Below are 24,292 nucleotides of genomic sequence, written 5' to 3' on the forward strand. Positions count from 1 at the left end.
AAGACAGGAACCCACACCTAAAACCTAATATCTCATGTTGACCAATGTCACCCCAATCAATTTAATAAATATAAAAATATTTTTAAAAAGAACAGGGAGTTTCAACGTTCTTCCCTAGAAAGTGATTTTATTTGGACAGAAATGTGTGGAGGGAGTTCATGGTAAAGGGCTGTCTTGTTAAAAATGAAGGTGGTGGTGGTCAGCAATGCAGAGGAGCCGGGTGGCTCCATGACAAGCTCACCTCCAGGCTAGCTGTTGAACTAGGGAGAACTAGGGAAAGTGACAGCTAATAGGAATCCTCCTGGGTCAGAACTAACCTCCAAGCCAGCCTCAGAAACAACCCTACCTGAATTTAAAAAAAACAAACCTATCTTTATTTTTTAAAGTATTATAAAACTTTATTGTTTGAAGTATTCACCCCTCCCTTGTCATGCCATCTTCCCCACTCCTGTCCCTTAGCCTTCACCCCACTATTGTCTGTGTCCATGGGTTATGAACATCCTACATAATAAAAGAGTAATATGCAAATTGACCATCACTCCAACACAAAATGGCTACCCCCATGTGGTCAAAGATGGCTGCCCTCATGTGGAAACAAGATAGCCACCACAAGATAGTTGGCAGGGGAGGCAGTTGTGAGTGATTAGGCAAGCAGGGGACGGCAATTTTGGGTGATAAGGCCAGTAGGGGAGGGCAGTTGGAGGGGACCAGGCCTGCTGGGTAGGGCAGTTGAGGGGAACCAGGCTGATAAGAAAGGACAGTTAAGGGTAACTGGGCCAGCAGAGGAGGGCAGTTGGGGGTGACCAGTCCTGCAGGAGTACAGTTAGGGGAGGGTAGTTAGGGGCAATCAGGCTGAGAGGGGAACAGTGAGCATCAATCAGGCTGGCAGGGGAGTGGTTAGGGGGTGATCAGTCTGGCAGGCAGAAGCTGTTAGGGGCAATTAGGAAGGTAGGCAGGAGAGTGGTTGTGAGTCAGCAGTCCTAGATTGTGAGAGGGGTTCCAGATTGGAAAGGGTGCAGGCTGGGCTGAGGGACACCATCTGCGCTAGCTCCACCCCCCACCCCCCACCCCCTGCACAAATTTCATGTACTGGGCCTCTAGTGCACATGTAAGCTCTTGGTTGATCTCTTCCTTCCCTCCATTCTTTCTTAGGATCCTCCATGACTCTGGATCTATTTTGTCAGTTTATTTTGTCCATTAGACGTTAGATTCCACATGTGAGTGAATTTATGTGATATATGTTTGTTGACTGACTTATTTCACTTAGTATACTACTCTCCAGGTTCCTCCAGCTGTCCCAAAGGTAAGAGATTTTTCTTTTTTACAGTTGCATAGTATTCCATGGTATAAATGTACCATGGCTTTTTTATCCACTCATCTACTGATGGGCTGATTCAGGCTGTTTCTAGATCTTAGCTATTATATATTGTGCTGCTATGAACATAGGGGTGCATACATTCTTTGTGATTGGTGTTTTGAGTTTCTTAGGATATATTCCTAGAAGCAGGATCACTGGGCCAAATGGGAGTTCCATTTTTAATTTTTTGAGGAAACTCCATACTGCTTTCCACAGTGGCTGCACCAGTCTGTATTTCCCCCAGCAGTGTACTAGGGTTCTCTTTTCTCCACATCCTTGCCAGCACTTGTCATTTATTGATATGTTGATGGTAGCCATTCTGATAGGTGTGAGATGATACCTCATTGTCATTTTAATTTGCTGTTTTGAGAAGAAATAGAAACATAGGCATACAGAATTAAAATGACCAGGACCACAGGTTGGCTGCTGCTGCTGCTGCCAATGCTGGTTCAAGGTAGGTCTGGGTAGCTAAGTTGGTTAGAGCCTGGTCCCCATAGCCAAGGTTGTGGGTTCCACTACTTGTCAGGGTACAGGTAAGGGTCACCCAATGAATACATAAATAAGCGGAGCAAAAATCAATGTTTCTCTCTCCCCCCCTCTCCCTCTCCCTAAAAAAATACAAAAATAAGTAAAAAAGGTGGGTCTTCTGGGGAGAGGAATGGAGGGGGCAGAGTGGGGCCCAGGGAACAGTGTCCCCTCACTCCCTACAGAGAAGGTGGGGGGAGAGAGGGGAGGGGAGTGATTCCTGCCCTGGGGGAGGGGGCTGTGGGAAAAACTCTTCCAACCTGAGTAAAGGGGGCTGGGGGAAAACCACTGCTCTGGTCAGAGGGGGGTCAGGGGGTTTGTGGGAAGGGATCTCTCCCTGAGCCTACTCATCTGTGGGAAAAATTCTATCCACTCAGCCAAACCGGTTTTGGCTTAGTGTTGTTTTTTTTCTTTTCTTTTTTTTTTTTTTTAGCTGTATTTCCATACAGGCCTCCTGAGGGCAGGACCCAGGGATGTGCTGGGAGGAAATGTTTGTGGTTTTTTTTAACTTTATTTCCACATAACTGTGCTTACAGAAATACACTCATATTGGTTAATAGAATGCAATTTACGTTTAATTTATTTTACATGATATGGACCAGAAACTTGGTACATGCTTTAAATGATTTTAAAAAAGATTTGCAATGTTTTATTTTTCATCCAATACAAGTGTATATAAAAGATCCTCCAAAACTATGGGAAATGTTTTTAAATCTTGAAGCGTCTACCCGGGCATTGCGGGGGAGTGTGGTTCTGACTCCTTACAACTCCAGGGGTTAGGGTGCCCCCCCAAACTACAGAGGAGAGGTGCACGTCAGTCTCCTGGCCTCTGACCTGGGGCATCATGGGAGATGTATCAATAGTTCTTTAATCCCTCTCCTTCCTCCCCCGTCCCCCGCTAGCTGTATTAGATGTAGCTCTAACTCTAACTATTGGGGTGTGATGGGGGGCAGGAGGAAGGGAGGGGACTTTCGCTCTTCTGCTGTAGGAAATGGGATCCGTCCTAAGCGAAGGACCAGGACAGTGTTTCTCCGAGTTCCAACTTCTGGCTCAGTTGGTACCCCTTGGCCCCCGGTTTGGGAGGTTTTTGCCTCTAAGCTAAGGTGACTAGATTGTCCAGGTGTTGGCGGCATTGTCTTGATTTCTAACAATTTTTCCCGCGTCCCCCGGCGTTTTTAAAAAAGTCCCGATTGTGCTCGCTTCGGCAGCACATATACTAAAAAAGTCCCGATTTTTTGGAAAGAATCTTTCCAAGTCCCTCGGCGCTTTTAAAAAAGTCCCGATTTTTGGAAAGAATCTTTCCAAGTCCCGAGGCGTTTTAAAAAATCGGGACGTTTTTTTAAAACGCCCCGGGGGTGGGGGGTTGTTAGAAATCGGGACTATCCCGCCCAAAGCGGGAAGGTCTCCTCACCTTACTAAGCTGCACTCTGCCCCATCTTCAACCCCGACCTGTGTGTGTGTGTGTGTGTGTGTGTCTCCTCCCCCCCCCCCCCCCCCCCAGCCAATGTGACGGTGTCCTTGCCGGTCCGCGGCTGCGTCCAGGACGAGTTCTGCACCCGGGACGCGGTGACCTGCCCGGGCTTCACGCTCAGGGCCTCCTGCTGCAAAGGCCCCCGCTGCAACGCCGACCTCCGCAACAAGACCTTCTTCTCGCTGCGCTCACAGAGGAGGGGCCAGTCTGGCCGCAGGCGCCGCGGGCCACCAGGACCGCAGCAACGAGGAGCAGCGCCCCACCAACACGGGGCCCACAACGGGGGCTCGGCAGCGCCCTCTGCCGGCCTGGCGGCCCTCCTGCTGGCCGTGGCCGCCCGCACCCTGCTATGAGCCTCTGCACTGGGAGCCTGCTCCCTGCTCCCTGCCCTCCTGCCCCGGGGACCCCCTCCTCCCACTCCCGCTACCGGACTGGGCTGGCCCAGCCCCCGCGTTTCCTCCACTGACCTCAGTCCCCAGCTTCCGCTGCGCTGGTCTGAGGCTTCGGGAAATAAAGGGAAACCCTTGTACATACATACCCTCCTGTGGCATGCTAGCTTTTTGAGGCTGCAGATAGGCCCCCCTCCTCCTCCTCCTCTTCCTTTTTGCCCCCTTGTCGTCATGGGGACGGAAGTGGTTAGAAGTGCCACAGGGACTGTGGGAGAGACAGCCAGGAGCTCTCCCATAGCCGCCCTGGAAGATGGGGGCAGGGTTGGGGGGATAACTGGGTCCCTCCTGTGCAGGCTGCGGGCCCCGCCCCCCATCTCCATGGGAATGGTCTCAGCCTCTGTCTTCCTTCCTGGACTGTGAGCTCCTCAAGGGCCAGGGGCCACGCCTTTTGCCTCTGTGCGGTCCTTCAGCCTCTGTGCGGTCCGTTTCTGGAACATAAAGTCTCAATAAACGGATTTCTTTGTACAGTGTTCCCAAGGAGTCCTCTCTACCTCCTTTCTGACAGTAACGCCTGGAAGCTGAGCTAGGGAGGAAAGGCCAAGACCTTTCACTGAGGAGCTGAGATAGCCCGGGAGGAGTCTGGTTTGAGCTCCTCTCTTTTTCATTGTTTTTTAAAATATGTTTTATTTGAGTTCAGATAGGGAGGGTGAGGGAAGGAGTGATAGACACATCAATGATGAGAGAGAGTCATGGAACGGCTGCCTCCCGCACGCCCCTTGCTGCTGCGGTCAACCCTGCAGTCTGGGCCTGTGCCCTGACCGGGAATCGAACCATGGCCTCCTAGTTCCTAGACTGAGGCTCAACCACTGAGCAACACTGGCCAGGCTGTTATTTCTTTTATCTTTTTGTCTCTGACACCTTTCGGAGAATGGATGTTTGCCAGGTATTGTTTTTTAAATTTTTATTGATTGATTTGAGAGAGAGAGAGAGGAAGGGCGTCAGAGAGAGAGAGATTGTTGTTCCATTTATTTATGCATTCTTTGGTTGATTCTCGTCTGTGCTCTGAATGGGGATCGAACCTGCAACCTTGGTGCATTGGGACAGTGCTTTAAGAGCCATCCTGCCGGCTGCCAGATGATTATTTATTTATTTATTGTTGACATTATTACAGATGTTTCCCACTCCCTATCCCCTCCCCCTTTGTTCCCTCCACCCAGACCGCCCTCCCTCCCCGCCTTCCCCCCCCACCCCCAGCCCCACTGCCAGCTGTGTCCATGGGCTATGCATATATGCTATGGCCAGGTATTTTTAAAAGCACCCATGGTTTGCTGGTTCCAGGCTCTGTGGCAAGCACTTTCCACACACCACTGACTACTCAGAGCCTTCCTGCAATACAGTATCCGCATTCTGTTTTCCAACTTTGATTATAAAACATTTCACACCTACAGACCAGTTGGAAAGATCATGTGATGCACCTCCCTCCGCCCTCCACTGAGGTCCCCAAACTTTGAACATTCTGCGAGGCCCACTTATGCTCCATTTTACAGATGCGAACACTGAGGCACAAACAGTCATTTTCTCAGACTTTCCCAGAGCTGGATTGGGACCCAGGGTCGGCAAACTGCGGCTCTCAAGCCACATGGGGCTTTTTGGCCCCTTGAGTGTGGCTCTTCCACAAAATACCACGGCTTGGGTGAGTCTATGTTGAAGAAGTGGCGTTAGAAGAAGTTTAAGTTTAAAAAATTTGGCTCTCAGAAGAAATCTCAATCATTATCCTGTTGATATTTGGTTCTATTGACTGATGAGTTTGCGGACACTGCCCCTAGAGGATGCCCCCAAACAACCAATTTGCAGGTTGGGTTGTTGTGGGACACAGCTGGGAAGGCCCTGCCCTGAGCTGAGGCTCACCATTCAGTGCTGCACTGTCCACTATGGTAGCCACCAGCCACATGTTGCCAAACACATTTAAGTTTAAATTCATTAAAATTAAAATACATTTAAAATTCAGTTCCTCAGTCACATTTCAAACACTCAAGTTGCCACACGTGACCACTGTACGAACGCTACAGGTATGGAAATTTCCATTATTTCAGCTCTGGACTCTAGGGTGTAACAGAGAAAAGACCCATGATTTGATCTTTTTATTTATTTATCTCTCTCCCCCCCCCCGCCGCCCCCCTCTCTGATTTTTAGAGAGTGAAAAGGAGGGGGAGAGACACAGAGAGAGAAACAGTGTGAGAGAGACACATTAATTGGTTGCCTCCCGCACGTGCCTGTACAGGGACAGGGATTGACCACAAGATCCAAAGCAGGTGCCCTTGACCGGAATTGAACCCGAGACCCCTCAGTCCGAGGGCCAACACTCTAACCACTGAGCCACCCGGCTAGGGCAAGACCTGTGATTTTCATCCACCGGGGGTTGGTGGTGAGCCTGGTCAGAGCGAGTCAGCAACAGGTGGAGGGAAAACTGAGCCAGCTGGCATTTCCTCCTCTCATTCTTATCTTCAATCTCTCTTTTTTAAAACCCTTCCATCTGTCCTCACCTGCCTGTTATTCTTTCCTGGTCTCCACCCTGCCTCTGACTGGTCTCTTGGGAGCATGGATTCAGTTGTGCTGGTACTGTAATCGTAATTGATGCATGTCATAACCCAGGAGCTTTTCAACGGGCTGAGTCAGAATTGTGCTGGAATCAGCGTCTCTCCTTGGCTGGCTTCAGCCAGTAAACCCACTCCAGAGAAGAAAGCTAAGAGTGAGAGTTTATAGGTACCATCAGGTGTCACGACCATGGACTAAAACCCAAGCTGGGGGTTATGGGCTAATTAATGGGCTTTTCTTTCTGGATTAATTTTTTAAATATTTTATTGATTTTTTACAGAGAGGAAGGGAGAGGGATAGAGAGTTAGAAACATCGATGATGAGAGAAACATCGATCAGCTGTCTCCTGCACACCGCCCACTGGGGATGTGCCCACAACCAAGGTACATGCCCTTGACCGGAATCGAACCTGGGTCCTTTCAGTCCACAGACCGATGCTCTATCAACTGAGCCAAACCGGTTTTGGCTGGAGTAATTTTTTAAAAAAAATGTATTTTATTGATTTTTTTTTCACAGAGAGGGAGAGAGATGGACAGAGAGCTAGAAACATTGATAAGAGAGAAACATCAAACCTGGGACCTTTCAGTCCGCAGGCTGATGCTCTATCCATTGAGCCAAACCGGTTTCGGCTAGTGGCTACTTTTCAATATCAGCATGACCATGGGCCGGCCATTTCCCTTCTCTGAGCCTTCATTTCCCAGCAGTCAAGGGAGGGATAATGACATCCCTTTTGCAAGGTGCAGTGAAGTCAGGCTGAAGTTCTAGGTCGGACCCACCTTTCTCTGGCTGTGTGACCTTGGACGAGTTGCTTAATCTTTCGTGGCCTCCGTTTCTGCAACTTTAAGACGGACATTAACATCGCCTTCCTTCTACAGTAGTTATGAGGATTAAGCAATATCTGCACAGTACTTAGAGCCCGGGGTGTGATACAACCTATATGGTATGTGTTTGCTCTTGTTATCCGCGCAAGAGGACTGGGCAGGGATCATTCAGTAAGCCTCTGCCAGTGGTCGTGGTCTGGGGCAGGGGCAGCAGCACCAGCGGCGGGATGCGCGGTGAGAAGACAGTCTTGTCGCGGAGGTCAGTGTTGCAGCGGGGGCCCTTGCAGCAAGAGCTGCTGAGCGTGAAGCCCGGGCAGGTCACCGCGTCCTGGGTGCAGAACTCATCCTGGATGCAGTCGCGGACCTGCAAGGCACCTTCACGTTGGCTGGGGGGGGGGGGGGGGGGGGGGGGGGGGGGGGGGGCGGCGGGGGGGGGGGGGGAGAAGAGACACACACACACACACACACACACACACACACACACACACAGGCCGGGGTTGAAGACGGGGCAGAGTGCAGCTTAGTAAGGTGAAGGGATCAACTCGCTTTGGGCGGGACAGTCCCAATTTCTAACAATTTTCTCCCGGCGCGGCGTTTTGTTTTTTTTTTAAAAAAAAGTCCCGATTTTTTAAAACGCCTCGGGACTTGGAAAGATTCTTTCCAAAAATCGGAACTTTTTTAAAAACGCCGCGGGACGCAGGAAAAATTGTTAGAAATCAAGACTGTGCCGCCAACACCTCGACAATTTGGTCACCTTAGCTTAGAGGCAAAAACCTCCCAAACCGGGGGCCGAGGGGTTCCAACTGATCAGGAAGGTGGAACTCGGAGAAACACTGTCCCTGTCCTTGGCTTAGGACGGATCCCATTTCCTACTGCAGAAGAGCAAAAGTCCCCTCCCTCCCTCCCGCCCCCCATCACACCCCAATAGTTAGTCTTAGAGTTAGAGCTACATCTAATACAGCTGGCGGGGGACAGGGGAGGGAGGAGAGGGATTAAAGAACTACATCTCCCATGATGCCTCTGTGGTTTCTGGGGGCACCCTAACCCCTTGAGTTGTAAGGAGTCAGAACCATAATCCCCTCCACAATGCCTGGTAGACGCTTCAAGGTTTAAAAACATTTCCCATAGCTTTGGAGGATCTTTTATATACACTTGTAATGGGTGAAAAACAAAACATTGCAAATCTTTTTTCTTTTCTTTTTTAAAATCATTTAAAGCATGTATCAAGTTTCTGGTCCATATCATGTAAAATAAATTAAACGTAAATTGCATTCTATTAATCAATATGAGTGTATTTCTGTAAGCATAGTTTTGTGGAAATAAAGTTAAAAACAAACAAACAAACACAAAAATTTTCTCCAGTACATCCCTGTGTTCTGCCATCAGCAAGCCTCTATGGAAATGCAGTTCCAAAAAAAAAAAAAAAAAAAAAAAAAAAAAACAACAACAACAACAACACTAAGCCAAAACCAGTTTGGCTCAATGGATAGAATTTTTCCCACAGATGAGTGGGCCCAGCTAGAGATCCCTTCCCACAAGAACCTCCCCCTCTCCTCCTCTGACCAGAGCAGGGGTCTTCCCCCAGCCACCCTCTACTCAGGTTGGAGGAGTTTTGCCCACAGCCCCATCCCCCAGGGCAGGAATCACTCCCCTCCCCTCTCTCGCCACCTTCTCTGTAGCTAATGAGGGGACCCTGTTCCCTGGGCCCCACTCTGCACCATCCACACCTCTCCCCAGAAGACCCACCTTATTTTTTACTTATTTCTCTATTTTTTTAGGGCGAGGGAGAGGGGGGGAGAGAGAAACATTGATTTGTTGCTCCACTTATTTATGTATTCATTGGGTTACCCTTACCTGTACCCTGACCAGTAGTGGAACCCACAACCTTGGCTATGGGGACCAGGCTCTAACCAACTTAGCTACCCAGACCTATTTTGAAGCAGCATAGGCAGCAGCAGCAGCAGCCAACCTGTGGTCCTGGTCATTTTAATTCTGTATGCCTATGTTTCTATTTCTTCTCAAAACATAAAATTAAAATGACAATGAAGTATCATCTCACACCTATCAGAATGGCTACCATCAACATATCAATAAATGACAAGCGCTGGCAAGGATGTGGAGCAAAGAGAACCCTAGTACACTGCTGGTGGGAATACAGATTGGTGCAGCCACTGTGGAATGCAGTATGGAGTTTCCTCAAAAAATTAAAAATGGAACTCCCATTTAGCCCAGTGATCCTGCTTCTAGGAATATATCCTAAGAAACCCAAAACACCAATCACAAAGAATGTATGCACCCCTATGTTCATAGCAGCACAATATATAATAGCTAAGATCTAAAAACAGCCTGAATGCCCATCAGTAGATGAGTGGATAAAAAAGCCATGGTACATTTATACCATGGAATACTATGCAACTGTAAAAAAGAAAAATCTCTTACCCTTTGGGACAGCATAGAGGAACCTGGAGAGTAGTATACTAAGTGAAATAATTCAGTCAACGAACAAATATCACATAAGTTCACTCACATGTGGAATCTAATGAACAAAATAAACTGACAAACGAAGTAGATCCAGAGTCATGGAGGATCCTAAGAAAGAATGGAGGGAGGGAAGAGATCAACCAAGAACTTATATGTGAACTAGAGGCCCAGTACTTGAAATTTGGGGGGGGGGGGGGGGGTGGAGTTAACACAGATGGTGTCCCTCAGCCCAGCCTGCACCCTTTCCAATCTGGAACCCCTCTCACAATCTAGGACTGCTGACTCACAACCACTCTCCTGACTGCCTTCCTGATTGCCCCTAACCGCTTCTGTCTGCCAGACTGATCACCCCCTAACCACTCCCCTGCCAGCCTGATTGATGCCTAACTGCTCCCCTCTCAGCCTGATTGCCCCTAACTACCCTCCCTTAACTGTTCTCTCCTGCAGGCCTGGTCACCCCCAACTGGTCACCGTCCCCTGCTGGCCCAGTAACCCTTAACTGCCCTCCCTTGTCAGCCCGGTTCCCCTCAATTGCCCTCCCCTGCAGGCCTGGTCCCCCCCAACTGCCCTCCCCTACTGGCATTATCACCCACAATTGCCCTCCCCTGCTTGCCTGTTCACTCAGAATTGCCTCCCCTGCCGACTATCTTGTGGTGGCTATCTTGTTTCCACATGCGGGTGGCCATCTTTGACCACATGGGGGCAGCCATTTTGTGTTGGAGTGATGTCAATTTGCATATTACTCTTTTATTATGTAGGATATTCATAAGCCATAGACACAGACAATGGAGGGGTGAAGGCTGGGGAACAGGAGTGGGGAAGAGGGTATGACAAGGGAGGGGTGAATACTTTAAACAATAAAGTTGTATAAAACTTTAAATAATAAAGATGGTGTTTTTTTGTTTGTTTGTTTGTTTTTTAATTCAGATAGGGTTGTTTGTGAGGTTGGCTTGGAGGTTAGTTCTGACCCAGGAGGACTCCTATTAGCTGTCACTTTCCCTAGTTCTCCCTCGTTCAACAGCTAGCCTGGGGGTTAGCTTGTCAGGGAGCCCCCCCCCCCCCCCCCCCCCCCGCTCCTCTGCATTGGTGACCACCACAACCTTCATTTTTAACAAGACAGCCCTTCACCATGAACTCCCCTCCCACATTTCTGTCCCAAATACACTCACTTTCTAGGGAAGAACGTTGAAACTCCCTGTTCTTTTTAAAAATATTTTTATATTTATTAAATTGATTGGGGTGACATTGGTCAACATGACATAATAGGTTTTAGGTGTGGGTTCCTATGTTACAATATCTGTCTATAGCACCATGTGCCCACCATCCAAAGTTAAATCTTCTCATGGCCTCGTATTAGGACCCTTTAGCCCCCATCCCCACTTTTTAATGTGTTTTTATTGATTGATATTTTTTTTTTTGAGAGAGAGATAGAGGGAGGAAGGGAGAAGGAGAGAGGTAGAACATCAATGAGAGAGAAACATCAGCTGACTCCTCCATACCCTCTGCTGGGGATCAAACCTGAAACCCAGGCATGTGCCCTGACTGGGAAAGGAACTGGTGACCTCCTGGTGCATGGGTCACCACTAAACCTCTGAACCACACCGGCCAAGCAAAGCTCTGTTCTTATCTTGTCTCTGAGCCACCAGCTTGAGAACTGGAGGCAAGGACAGTGGAGGGCTTTCCTCACAATGCCCCCTCTGCTTTCTAAACAGGGCACTGGGCAGGGGTTAGTAGACCCTGGCTTTCATGAATTGCTTCTCCCAACGTGGAAAATCTTCACTACAAACAAGCTGGGGCAAAAGTGACAGAGAGCCCAGTATTCTGAGCCTGTTATTGCTGGGGGGAGCCTGGAAAAGATGTGTGACATCTACATGGAGGGAAAAGTCCCTAACCTGTCAAACACACCTCCCTGAAATTACCCTCTGACCCGTGGACCTGCGGGGTTGAGTAAGGCTGGCAGCCGTTCCCACTGGAAGTGATGCTCCCTATAGTCCTTGACTGGGAGCCCGGAGAAGGGGAACCTATCTTTGTGGCTTGGTCCATTCATAATGTTACTTTCCTCATACAGAGCTGGAGTGGGTGGTGGGCATGGAGGGTGGGGGCCGTAGATCAGACAGCACAGATCTGCTGTTCTTACTGATACTTAGTATAAGTTTTTGAATACACGTTTCCTTATAATCCATTTCAACTTCCTTCTTGCTTCTCTGGGAACACAAGAGATTTTCAAAGTTCCTTAACTGGATTGCCCTTATAATGACTCAGTTTTAAGTTATAATCTCAATTACTAACCCCAGAATTAGATTGGCCATCAGCGGTGACCTCACTAGCGACTTAAAGCTCCCACAGCCACTGGTACATCTCTCCCTGGGCTGCTCAGGCCCCAGAACTCAGGTTAGGCTCCGGCTTCCAGGCCCTTTATTTCTGGCACCTGTGAATTTGTGTTTCATTGGCACCCAACTATTTACTGAAAGACTTTTTCTACAATATATATGCCTTTTGAAAAGTGTCTGAGGGCCAAGTATGTGTCATGTTCTACACTTCAGTCTGATGCCAGGACAAACAACACAGCCCACCTTGTGGTCCCAATGATTAGATTCCACTATCCTCCTTTCCCCCGGGGAAATGGGCAGTTGAATTGCAAATAGAGAGTGAAAGGCTGAGAGAACATGACCAGAGATCCTTCTGTTTAAGGAGTCAGGAAATATCTCCAGAAAGAAAGAACATTTTAGTGAAGTCAGGAAAGGCAAACTGTTTATGGCAGGCATCAGCCCTCTCTGGCCTCAGGGCCCCTCTTGCCCCAGTGGCCTCTCCACACCTTTGCCAATCAATCAAGGCCACAGAAAAGACAGCTATGATGTGTGCTGATGCTTCAGGGTCTAGAGGAGGAGAGGGCCGGATTTGAAGATCCTGTGAGGTCCAGCTGGTCATGCAGACCACCTCCCACCTGAAAGATGGTTTCTTTCGGGAAAGGAAAACAAAGTCGTGCCAGCAGAGGAATCATTTTATTGCCGGGAAGGGGTCTTGAGTTGCAGGGAAAGGATGTCACCTCTGTCACTCAGAGAATGCCTTCCATGCTTGAGATGTCTTGGCTGTCTGCCTTTCTGTTTCAAAGTCTTGACTGGATCCATGGCTGTCGTTAGGGTCCCTCAAAAGACATGAAACAGGGTCTTGATGTCAATATGAATGAGTTCTATTTATTTCTTCCCATCAGCCCCTGGAGTGTTTCTTTTCTCTCTTTCTTCCTGCTCTCTGCCAGTACTACTCCCTACTCTGGCTCTCTCACACTCCCTCAAAAGACTGTGCATTGGCCCTACCTGGTTTGGCTCAGTGGATAAAGCATCAGCCTGTGGACTGAAGGGTCCCAGGTTCAATTCAGGTCAAGGACACATGCCCAGGTTGCGGGCTCAATCTTCATTGTGAATTGTGCAGGAGGCAGCCGACCAATGATCCTCTCTCATCATTGATGATTCTATCTCTCTCTCCCTCTCCCTTCCTCTCTAAAATCAACAAAAATATCTTTTAAAAAAACACTGTGCATTGTTCTCTCTCTTCCCTTCCCTCCTTCTCTCTTTCTACTTTCTCTTACCCCTAATCCTCTCCAATCCTTCCTTCCATGTGTTATCTGCAATTTCTGTTTCTTCTTCCTTTTCTAATTCTCCTCTCTCCATTTTTTTGCATTCTCTCTTTGTCTTTTACTCTTTTTATTTTTCCTCCCTTTTCTTTCCTGTCTAAACACTGCTCCTCACCCCTCCTCCTGTCCCCTTCCTCCTGGCCAGACCCTTCCACGTCTCCTCCGTCCTCTCCATATCACCTGACTCCATTTCTCTATCCAGCTCTGTCCTTCCCTACTCATCCCTGTCTTTTCTCCTCCTCCCCAGGCTCTCTTACCCTGTGCTAGAAGTTCTAGCAGGACTTCCAAGCTTCATCCCTGTCGTAATCGTCAGTGAGTGAACACCATAAGTTATTAAACTTACTCCCATCCTTTGTGCATTCTCTGTATGTTGTGCCTTTATACTTAAAGGGGAAGACACAAGGGGGTCGCTCTGAAAAGTAGAAGCAAAGGGTGTGGAAATTAGCTGTGGTGAGATTGTGTCCCTCTTAGCAAGAGAAAGGGGACATGAATGGAACACCGGGGGCTGGGTGAGGAGAGGATTCCAAATAGGAGTCAATTATGGAGATTCCCCACACTCTCCTCACATGCTTACCTTCCTTTCTGCAATATTTCCATCTCCCCGAATATTCTGTGTCTAGAGAACACCAGCTGAGTATAGAGTTAAAGAAGGTGCAATCAAAATATTTGTAGCCAAGATAGGTAAACGGGAAAACACAGCTTGCTGCTGAAAAAATGAAGCAGGCATTATTCTTCTCACAACTAGGCACCATTTGCTCTGCAGTAATTCTGGTTAAGTTTCTGTTCAAGCCAGCCCACCCCGATAAAGGGCCTGCGTGGCCAGAGCCCCCTGCTAAGCACTAGGGGTGTCCACATCCATATGGCCTGGTGCCTGTCCTGTGACAGTTGTAATGTCCCTTGACATTATTTACCCAGAGACACTTATTTCTTGTGGGCTTTGGAGTTCCAGGAGACAGATAAGTTTGCAAGAGCACAAAGCATCCTGATTTTGGATTATAATTTCTTTTAATCCTTACCCAATGATATGTTTTTATTCATTTTTAGACAGACAAAAAGAGATGAAGGGAGACACAGAGAGAAACATCCCTCAGTTGCCTCCCATACACGTCCAGATAGGGGATCAATCCGGCAACCTAGAAGTATGTGCCCTAACACCAAATCGAACCCACAACCTTTTGTTGACCCACGGAGGCACCTGGCCAGGGCTAGGATCATAATTCTTTATACCCTGCTGATTTGTTGTGTCTGCAGCTGTGGCTTCACCCGATTCAACACCAAAAATCTAAGTCCATGTCACATTTATGAACACAGGTGATGTCTCCTTATTGTCATTAATAGTCTGCCTGACATCATTCAGAAGCCCAATTACAATCCACATTCATGGGGTAACAAAATGAGTTTCTGTGTGCACCGACTTTGGCATTTGAATAGGTTGAGGAGGAAAACTATGGAACCAGAGAGGGCTTTGTGGCCAAGACATCTTTGGCTTGAATGAATGCTCTCAACTGTATCACTGAACTTACTGGTGGCAAAGCTCACCTCTCTGCAACTCATGTGCCTATTTCTTTCTGTTTGAATAACCTCTGCCCCCACTCAGTCCTCCCCGTGCTTCTTGAATAGGCTCCCTGAGTAGAATGCGATCCCTTGGAATGAGGCCTGATCCTGAGACTCCAGCCCCACTATCTAACTGTGGCTTGACCTTAATGACTAAACACCTAGGGGGAGAGAGAGGGGAGAGGTGCACCTCCCCCTCCCATTACTGAGAGGGCAGTCTTAGCCCATGCATGTAAAATACCTTTGAAGAATGCTGATAGCAGTTGCCACCTAACATTAGTTTGTTTGATTTGATTATTACTTTTCTTTTCATTATTTTCCAACATTTCTCATAATAGCGTAACTTGCTAGACAGGACAGCTGAACAACTTTCAAGATGTCATTCCTGACATCCTTCTAGACGAAGCCTCTGCAGCAGGGAGCAAAGCAAAGGTGGTTAGGGGCAATCAGGCAGGCAGGCAGACTGTTTAGGGACAATCAGCCAGGGAGGTAAATGTTTAGGAGTGATCAGGAAGGCAGATGAGTGATTAGGAATGATCAGGAAGGCAGAGTGGTTAGGGGCGATCAGGAAGGCAGCCAAGCAGTTAGGGGTGATCTGGCAGACAGACTAGTGGGTAAGGGCAATCAGGTTGGCAAGCAAAGGCAATTGGGGGCAACCAGGCCGACAGACAAGCAGTTTGGGGCTATCAGGAAGGCAGGAGAGGCATTAGGGATTATCAGGCAGATAGGCAAAGTGGTTAGGAGCAATCAGGTAGGCAGGCAGAGTAGTTAGGGGTGATCAGGCTGGCAGGTGAGTCGTTAGGGGCGATTTGGCAGGTAGGCAGAGGAGCAGTAGGAGCCAGTGGTTCCAGATTGTGAGAGGGATGTCCAACTGCAGGTTTAGGGATGATCTTCAGCAGTTAGATATCCCCTGAGTGGTCCCAGATTGTGAGAGGGTGCAGGCGGGGATGAGGGACCCCCCAGCCTATGCACAAATTTTGTGTGCCATGCCTCTAGTGTGTGTATGGTCCCTAGGTTTGGCCTGTAATCAGGGCCATCTTCCCTGGTTTCCCACAGGTGGCCCTGCACTTTACAGAAACCCACTCCAGTTTCCCATTTGACATCAAGCAATTGGAGCCTGTCAGCCAGGGAAAGGGATCAATAGGTTGTTAGTGCGCCTCATAGTGATTGGTCGAGCGGTCATTCTGGTAATTCCACCAATAGGGTCAAAATTTGCATATTACCCTTTTAATATATAGGATATATACAGCTAATATGCTAAGTGTCCATCCACCCATCCAACAGGTCGCTATGACGTGCAACAACCACCAGGTGGCAGATGCTCAATGAAGGAGTTATGTGACACACAGAGAAATGGCTCCAAGGAGCTGTCACCCACAAAGCAACACTCAGAAGATTTGCCCAAGTGGAACACTGGCCCTGGCACCACCCCGGAGGGAGAGCCCACCAAATCGCAGCTAATGCTGCCAAGACCCCATGGCACAAAATGCAGCCCACCGCCCAGTCCAGCCCCCAAACTGTCGCTGTGGGCACCAGGTAATAACATCATTTAGCAAGGCCTGGCTTTCTTGCCCTAGTGATGATTAGCCTCCTTGCAGTTTCTTCAGCCCAGAAACATGACTTGCTTTATAGCCAGGTGGAAACACTATACTGTAACCAAATGTCTTTGAAGCGTTTTCCTGTGCCTCATCTCATTTGATCCTCACAGAAGTTCTGGAGTAGTTAGATAGTAGACTCGGTGGAATTCTATTTTATTTTGTTAGCAGAGAAACAGAGATTTAGAGAACTTAGAAACTTGACCTACTGAAAAGAAATAAGAAATGGTGGACCTTGAAAATGACCTCAAGTTTTCTCATTATGCAGAATGTATAATAGTCAAACACTGCTGCAGTTAAATATGTTACCCTTTGTTGTCCCTGCGTGATCTACAATAATTATCTGCTTCATGTTGATATTTACTGCTGTTTCTGACAATAACCTAAAAGAAAAGTTGGGTTGCTTCACTGGCCGAAAAAAAGTTTAGATAAATCAGAAAGCAGGTCTAATTAAGCAAGGTCGTTATATATATTTAAAAGGCTAAGTTGATTCATGCATGCGTGATACATATAAAGCTCTTGCTGGCTTCACTCACTAAATCACAGTTGTCGATTGTGAATTTGGTTAACACTTCAATTATAGAGAAAAGGCAAATAGCAATATAAAAATATTTCTTCTAATTAATTTCCTTTCAATGTGCATGAATTTGTGTACCAGGCCACTAGTCTGAAATAATTGGAGGAGAGAGGGTCCCAAGCTACAACTGAGCTGGAAAAAATACAGGGTAGAGGAGATGGAAGGAGGAGAAGAGAGATGGATGGGGATGGTTTGAGTCCATTTGATGGCAGAAATGCTCTGCAGCTCTACCTTTTTCCACATTAAAACATTATAATTTTGTATGTGGTAAGAACACCAAGTGTGAGCTCCGTGGATCTACTCAACAGCATAGTGACTATAGTTAACAACACGGTATTTTCTTCACATTTTGCAGGCCATTTTAATAGAAACAGGTACATGAGAAAGCTACCAGACATAACAAATTAGTAAGAATCTTCCACTTTCTCTTTGCAATCATACTGACAACTCAGGGTTAAATGGCCAAATGGGACTCAATCATACCACATTAATCATCCATTTGCCTTGACAATATGGCTTCTCTGTTATCCCGAACACGTACCCATATTTACATAAAAAACTCACTGTGAACAATATATGAAATGTGTGAAGGGGCCCATGTCTGGAATACTGGAAAGCAAATTTAGGAACAAGGCAGCTATTGTGCAGATTGATAGTTATTAGCACTATGAGCTTTTTTGTCAGACTGACAAGGCTTATACTTCAGAGACTTGTTTAAAAACAACAAGTTCTTAATAGAGTTTGGCGACCCTGGGCAATGTGGCTCAGTTAGTTGGAGCATTGTCCCATACACCAAAGGGTCAAGGGCTTGATTCCCAGTTAGGGCACATATGTAGGTAGTGGGTTCAATCCCCAGTTGGGGTCCATACAGAAGGCAACTAATCAATGTTTCTCTCTCACATCAATGCCCCTCCCCCCCCCCTCTGTCTTCCTCTCTCTCTAACACCAATAAAAACACAACCTTGGTGAGGATTTTAAAAACAGTGTTTGGCCTTTGAGGCACACTCAAGAACATTATCATTTAATAATGGCAAGATGCACCAAATCGTGCATAGGTACAGTCCCCAAGCCTAGCCTGTGATCAGGGCCGTCTTCCCCCGGCTGCCAGCAGCTGGTCCTGCCCCCAGCCACCACGCACCTCAGTTCCCCATTCACCATCCAGCAATGGAAGCCTGATGGCCAGGGGAAGGACCGAGAGATTGGCTGTTCCCCCCCACTTCTAGCACCACCTTAGCTGCCCAACACCCTCTGTGTGTGGGGTGACTGGCAGAGTGGGTGCTTGGCCTGGTGCAACCCACATCCCCAACCATGCACCCCGGGTCGGATCCCCTTTGCCATTGGCGATCAGAGCCTACTGGTGGGAGAAAGGGACTGAGATGGGTCAGGCAACTCATAATGACCGATTGAGCAGTCATTCTAGTTCCTCTGCCATTATGGTCTGTGGGTTTTTATTATATAGGATTATTATTAATACTAGTGGCCTAGTACACAAAATTTAATGCACAGGGGTGTTCCTCAGCCTGGCCTGAAACCTCTCCAATTTGTGATCCCTTGGGAGATGTTTAAGCCCAATCCCTCTAGCAATCCAGGACCACTGGATCCTAACTGCTAACCTTTCTGCCTGCCTAATTGCCCCTAACCACTCGGCCTGCTGACCTGCTTGCCCCAAACTGTCCCCCTTGCTGGCTTGATCACACTCAACTGCCATCTCCTCTTGGAATGATTACCCCTAACTGCCTCTGCCTTTGCCCTGCCACTGTGGATTTGTCCAGAAGGACATCCAGGAAAGTCTCCTAGAAGGTCTCCCAATCTAATTAGTATATTACACTTTTATTAGTATAGATAGAGGCCTGGTGCACAGGTGGGAGCCAGCTGGTCTGCCATGAAGGGTGTACCGGATCAGGGTAGGGGTCACCCTGGGGACAGGGCCAGTCTGGAAGAGGGGCCTGGGGTAGTTTTCAGACTGGCCACACCCCCTTCAGGCCTGCCAAGCCCCCACGAGGGGGGATGGCCGGCCAGGGCAAGGGCCATTTAAGGGTTGTTTGCAGCCAGCCAAGCTCCCAGCTTTGTCTGGGGTGATGTCCAGAAGGTATCTGGAGAGAATCAAGATGATGGCATAGGTAAACACCTAAACTGCTGCCTCCCTCACACAACAATTTCAAAACTAAAACTAAAAGACAAAATGTCTGTCACCCAGAACCACAGGAAAGCTGGCTGAGTGGAAGTTCTTCAACTACAAGGAAAGAGAAAAAAGCATTGAGACCTGCGCAAGCGCTGAAAAGCTGAGGTCCGAAGGTGCACAAACCAGGCTGGTGGCAGGCGTTGCTTTTTTCAACCTGAAGGGAGACAAACACCCAATTACTCTGAAATCCAGTTTCTGGATAGACACAGGGGACCCAAACTCCTAAGGAGAGAAGCTGGACTGTCTACCATCGGATTAGAAAGTGAGGGGGCCTTGTTTGCAGAGCTGTGCGCAGGAATAATTTTTTACTCTGCTGGGGCGCAGGACATAGGGACACAGAGACGCAGAGATGGCTGACTGGCAGCCCTCACTGTTTGCCATGCCCTAGCCTAGTGATATCCTGAGACCCTGCCCCACACAATTTACAAACCCTCCCAAGCACCAAGCAGCAGCTTTTGCATATGAACGGCCTTCCCTATCACACCTTAACCTAGAAAACTACAGCCCTGGTCAGACAGCTACAAAACCTCCAAACCCCAAGCAAAGAGGAGAAAACTGTAGTTATCACTATAGCTCCTGCTGGGTGGCCTCCAACAATAGCTCACCTGCTCCCCATTGGATATCCAGGAGCCAGTGTAACAAGTGGTCAGCATGAGACACCAGATTTCAATTCCTCATATCCTTAAGTGACACATTCAAGAGGCAGACTCAATGACACCAAAGGCCCACTGATATAAGTCCTGCCCCATAAGTGTGTCTCCAACGCAGCAATTCTTCTATTATATACACAGTGGGTCCTCACAAGCAATTAGCCTGGAGGTCAATTCCTCCCAGTGTAACAATAGCAATTAAGACTTAACTACACCAAGACTTTGCACTCAGCCCATCAAGGGTTGTACCAAGAGTGTCTACCTCAGGTGATTAGGGAGGCGGAACTACTGGTCTCTGTGGGTCACCTACCACACAAAGCCACTCCATCAACACAGGGAAGCAGCCAAAATGTGGAGACAAAGAAACATGTCATGAATGAAAGAAATGGAGGAAAGCAAACTACTGGACATAGAGTTCAAAACAACATTTATTAGGTTACTTAAAAATCTTCTAAAAACTACAGAGATACTTGATGAGACCTCTAAGGAGCTTAGTGAGACTTTCAAGGACCTTAATGAGAATGCCAAAAAAGTAGAAAAGGACCAATCAGAAATTAAGCATCACTGTCGGAAATAAAGAACATACAGAAACTCAACTGTAGACCTATGTACCGCAAGAATGGAACCAAAAATCTAAAATATGAGGAAACAAAAAAACACCCAACCAGAAAAACAAAAAGTAGAATCCAAAAATATGAAGAAAGTGTAAGGAGCCTCTGGGACAATTTAAGCATACCAACATCAGAATTATGGGGGTTCCAGAAAAGAGAGAACAAACTATTGAAAACCTATTCGAAACAATAATGACAGAAAACTTTCCCTACCTGGTGAAAGAAATAGACTTAAAAATCCAGGAAATGCACAGAACCCCAAACAAAAGAAATCCAAAGAGGACCACACTAAGACACATCATAATTAAAATGCCAATGGCAAAACACAAAGAATCTTGAAAGCAGCAAGAGAAAAACAATTAGTTACCTGCAAGGGAGTACCCTACAAATGTGAGCTGATTTCTCAACAGACACTATGCAGACAAGAAGAGAGTGGCAAGAAATATTCAAAGTGATGAATAGCAAGTACCTACAACCAAGATTACTCTACCCAGCAAAGCTATCATTCAGAATTGAAGGTCAGATAAAGAGCTTCGCAGACAAGAAAAAGCTAAAGGAGTTCATCTCCACCAAACCAGGATTACATGAAATTCTGAAGGGTATTCTTTAAGAAGAGGAAGAAGAAGAAAAGATAAAGGTAAAAATTATGAACAACAAAATGATATCAAATACATACCTACCAACAAGTGTATCTAAAAATCAAGTGAATAAAAAAATCTGATGAACAGAATGGATTGATGAATATAATAGAATGAGGGACATAGATAGGGAGTGGACTGACAATTCTCAGGGGGAAAGGGTGTGAGGTGTACCGGAAGAGATTGGACAAAAATCTTACACCTATGGATAAAGACAGTGGTAGGGGGTAAGGGTATGGGGTGGGGTGGGAAACAGATGGAGGGGAGCTATGGGGACACCTGTAATAATCTGAACAATAAAGATTTATTTATATATAAAAAAAGAAGGTCTCTGGAAGGTCTGCTGGTCTAATTACTATATTACTCTTTTATAAGTATATATTATTATTAATTTTATCATTCAACCCATTTCTGGTGCACTTTCTTCCACCTCAGTCTAAGCCTCTCTCCCCTCCTTACCTCCACTATCAGAATTGCCCACTTGTAGAATTGCACAGGCACCCGCGAAGATAAGAAAGATCCCAGCACGCAGAGCCATAGCTGCTCACCTTCCTGTGACAGATAAATGTCAGCCTCTGCTGCCTTTTATATAACCTGCTACCCTCACACCACCCCCTGCAACCAGATTAGAATCAACCTCCTCAAGGCAGTGCATGTGTGTTTCTAAGCCGGAGAGCAGGAAGTTCAAGATTATCTCTCAGCTGAAATCACAGGACATTGACTCACGGCTTAATGTCCCTGAATCTCAGAAGCTTAAAATGCATTTAAAATGAGGCATAGATGTTTGTAAAATTCTTTTGTTTTAGTGTTTCATGAACAGGCAAAAGGGAGAGGGAATGCTGAAAAGGACCTCTGCGGGAGTTGGAGGAGGGCAAAGAGGGAAGTGGTCTCCTGCAATAATGTCAACATTAAAAAATTTTTAATTAAAAATACTAAAATGGCCCCACTGGCATGGCTTAATGGTTGATCATTGACCTGTAAACCAGGAGATCACAGTTCGAATCCAGGTCAGGACATATGCCCGGGTTGCAGGGTAGATCCCCAGTAGGGGGATTGCAGGAGGCAACCAATCAGTGATTCGCTCTCATCCTTGATGTTTCTCTCACTCTTCCTCTCCCTTCCTCTCTGAAATCAATAAAAATAATTTTAAATACTAAAATTAATGAATAAAATAAATTTTAAAAGAGGACAAAATCCATTTGAATTCCTGACTGTAGAGTCCAGATAGAGAGCCTAACCAGTTCGCCTGTCAGAGTCTCAGAGAAGTGTGAGAAGACGGTCATGCAATTCTCCATTTAGGAGGAAACTGAGGCTCAGGGAACTCCTCAAGGGCACAGGGTAAGTTAAAACCACCCAGCTGAACCACCTCGTTTTTCTCAGTGGGGAGAGTGTGGGCCCGAGGACTGAAGGGTCTCAGGTTCAATCTGGACAAAAGCACATATCTCCATTCCAGGCTTGATATCCAGCCCTGGTCGGACATGTGTGGGGGGCAACCAACCCATGTGACTCTCTCACTCAATGTTTCTCTCTCTGTCTCTCCCCTTCCCTTCCACTCTCTCTAAAAATCAATGGAAAAATATCCTTGGGTGAGGATTAACCCAGAAACATTTTTAAATAAATAAATAAATAAATAAATAAATAAATAAATAAATAAATAAATAAAACCACCAGCCTCGGGGACATTTTCAGAGTAGGAGTTTCTCTGACACATTCACCCTTGACCATATTTATCTCCTCCAAAAGGCTTCCCTACCCTGGCTCAAAATTCAAGTAACACTGGAAACACAGCTCATTTTCTATACCAGAAAGGCCTAGAGCCCTCATCTACTTGTTTTCAAATACTTCTCTTATTCTGAGCCTCAGTTTCCTCACTTGCAAAATGTACGTCACAATCCCTTTCTCTCAGGGCTTTGAGCTGGTGTGGCTGCTCTACAGACAGCAGGTGCTCTGTGAAAGCCACCTCACTCTGGCGAGAATCCATGGGCCATTTGTTTACCATAGTGAACAAAGAATACAATACTTAGGAATGGATTTAGCAAAAGAAATTTAAAAATATACTCCACAAACTACAGCACATGGTTGAAAGACATTAAAGAAGACCTAGCCCAGTTGGCGGGGCTCAGTGGTTGAACATCAACCTATGAACCAGGACTTCACAGTTCAATTCTAGGTCAGGGCACATACCCAGGTTGCAGGTTCAATCCTCAATAGGGGCTATGTAGGAGGCAGTTGATCAATGAATCTCTCTCATCATTGATGTTTCTATTTCTCTCTCCCTCTCCTTTTCTCTCTTAAATCAATAAAAATATAATATTTCTAAAAATAAAAAGAATGAAATGCCCTGACCAGTGTTGTCATCATCCATGCACCTAAAGGTTGCTGGTTCAATTCCCAATCACTGCACATGCCCAAGTTTCAGATTCAACCTTCAGTAGGGAGCATGCAGGAGGCAGCCAATGGGTGTTTCTCTCTCCTCAATGTTTCTCACTTTCTCTCTCTTTCTCTTTCTCTCTCTCAAGAAAAATCAATAAATAAATTTCTAAATGACGCAATCTTACATACCACATAAATAAACCTTGAAGACATTATTCTAATGAAAGAAAACAGGTGCCAATACAACATGTGCTATGACTCCATTTATAGAAAATGTCCAAAATAGCCATAACCGGTTTGGCTCAGTAGATAGAGCATAGGCCTGCAGACTCAAGGATTCCAGGTTCAATTCCAGTCAAGGGCATGTACCTTGGTTGCAGGCACATCCCCAGTGGAGGCTATGCATGAGGAATCTGTTTGATGTGTCTCCCTTATGGATGTTTCTAACTATCCCTCTCCATCTCCTTTCCTCTCTATACAAAATCAATAAAATATATATTTTTCTAAATATCCAAAATAGGCAAGTCTATAAAGACAAAATCCATCAGTGCTTGCAATAGCCTGGGAGGTGGGAAGTGGAGAACTAATGATGGGGCCTGGGTTTCTCTTGCAGAGAATGAATTTGTTCTAAAATTAAATGTGATGATGAGTGGAGAGCTATGAATAGACCAAAGACCATTGAATTGTATACCTTAAATCAATAAGTTGTGACATGTGAATTCCATTACTACAAAGCTGTTCTCAAAAACTGGCAGGTGGAAACATTTGAGATCTTGCTCCCCAGCATATGTTTTTATTTCGGCTCCACTAAACTCATAAGATGTACCCACAATACAATAAAC

General features: G+C 46.6%; 1 protein-coding gene and 1 pseudogene across 8 annotated transcripts in view; both read right to left on the bottom strand.

Annotated features, from left to right (window-relative positions):
- Nucleotides 1-22,155, bottom strand: part of LOC311609975 (ly6/PLAUR domain-containing protein 3-like) — a 187,928-nt gene extending 165,773 nt beyond the window's left edge. The window contains exons 1-4 of one of the 7 annotated variants that reach the window (XR_014792870.1): nucleotides 21,537-22,088; nucleotides 13,845-13,973; nucleotides 13,528-13,682; nucleotides 12,628-12,784 (exon numbers count right to left, since the gene is read on the bottom strand). Coding sequence is in view for 1 of the 7 variants with exons in the window: in XM_084860795.1 (XP_084716921.1) it covers nucleotides 7,295-7,544; nucleotides 13,845-13,867 (273 nt within the window). In the remaining 6 variants the exon portion in view is untranslated. Of the gene's footprint in view, nucleotides 1-6,644; nucleotides 7,545-12,627; nucleotides 12,785-13,527; nucleotides 13,683-13,844; nucleotides 13,977-21,536 lie in introns of those variants that run through there. The other 6 variants (XR_014792872.1, XR_014792873.1, XR_014792868.1 and 3 more) reach the window with 6 other exon arrangements.
- Nucleotides 1-24,292, bottom strand: part of LOC311633877 (ly6/PLAUR domain-containing protein 3-like) — a 238,827-nt pseudogene that overhangs the window by 175,679 nt on the left and 38,856 nt on the right. The window lies entirely within an intron of this gene.

Source organism: Pipistrellus hanaki, assembly GCF_964339955.1.
Source record: "Pipistrellus hanaki genome assembly, chromosome: 15".
Lineage (NCBI taxonomy): Eukaryota > Metazoa > Chordata > Mammalia > Chiroptera > Vespertilionidae > Pipistrellus > Pipistrellus hanaki.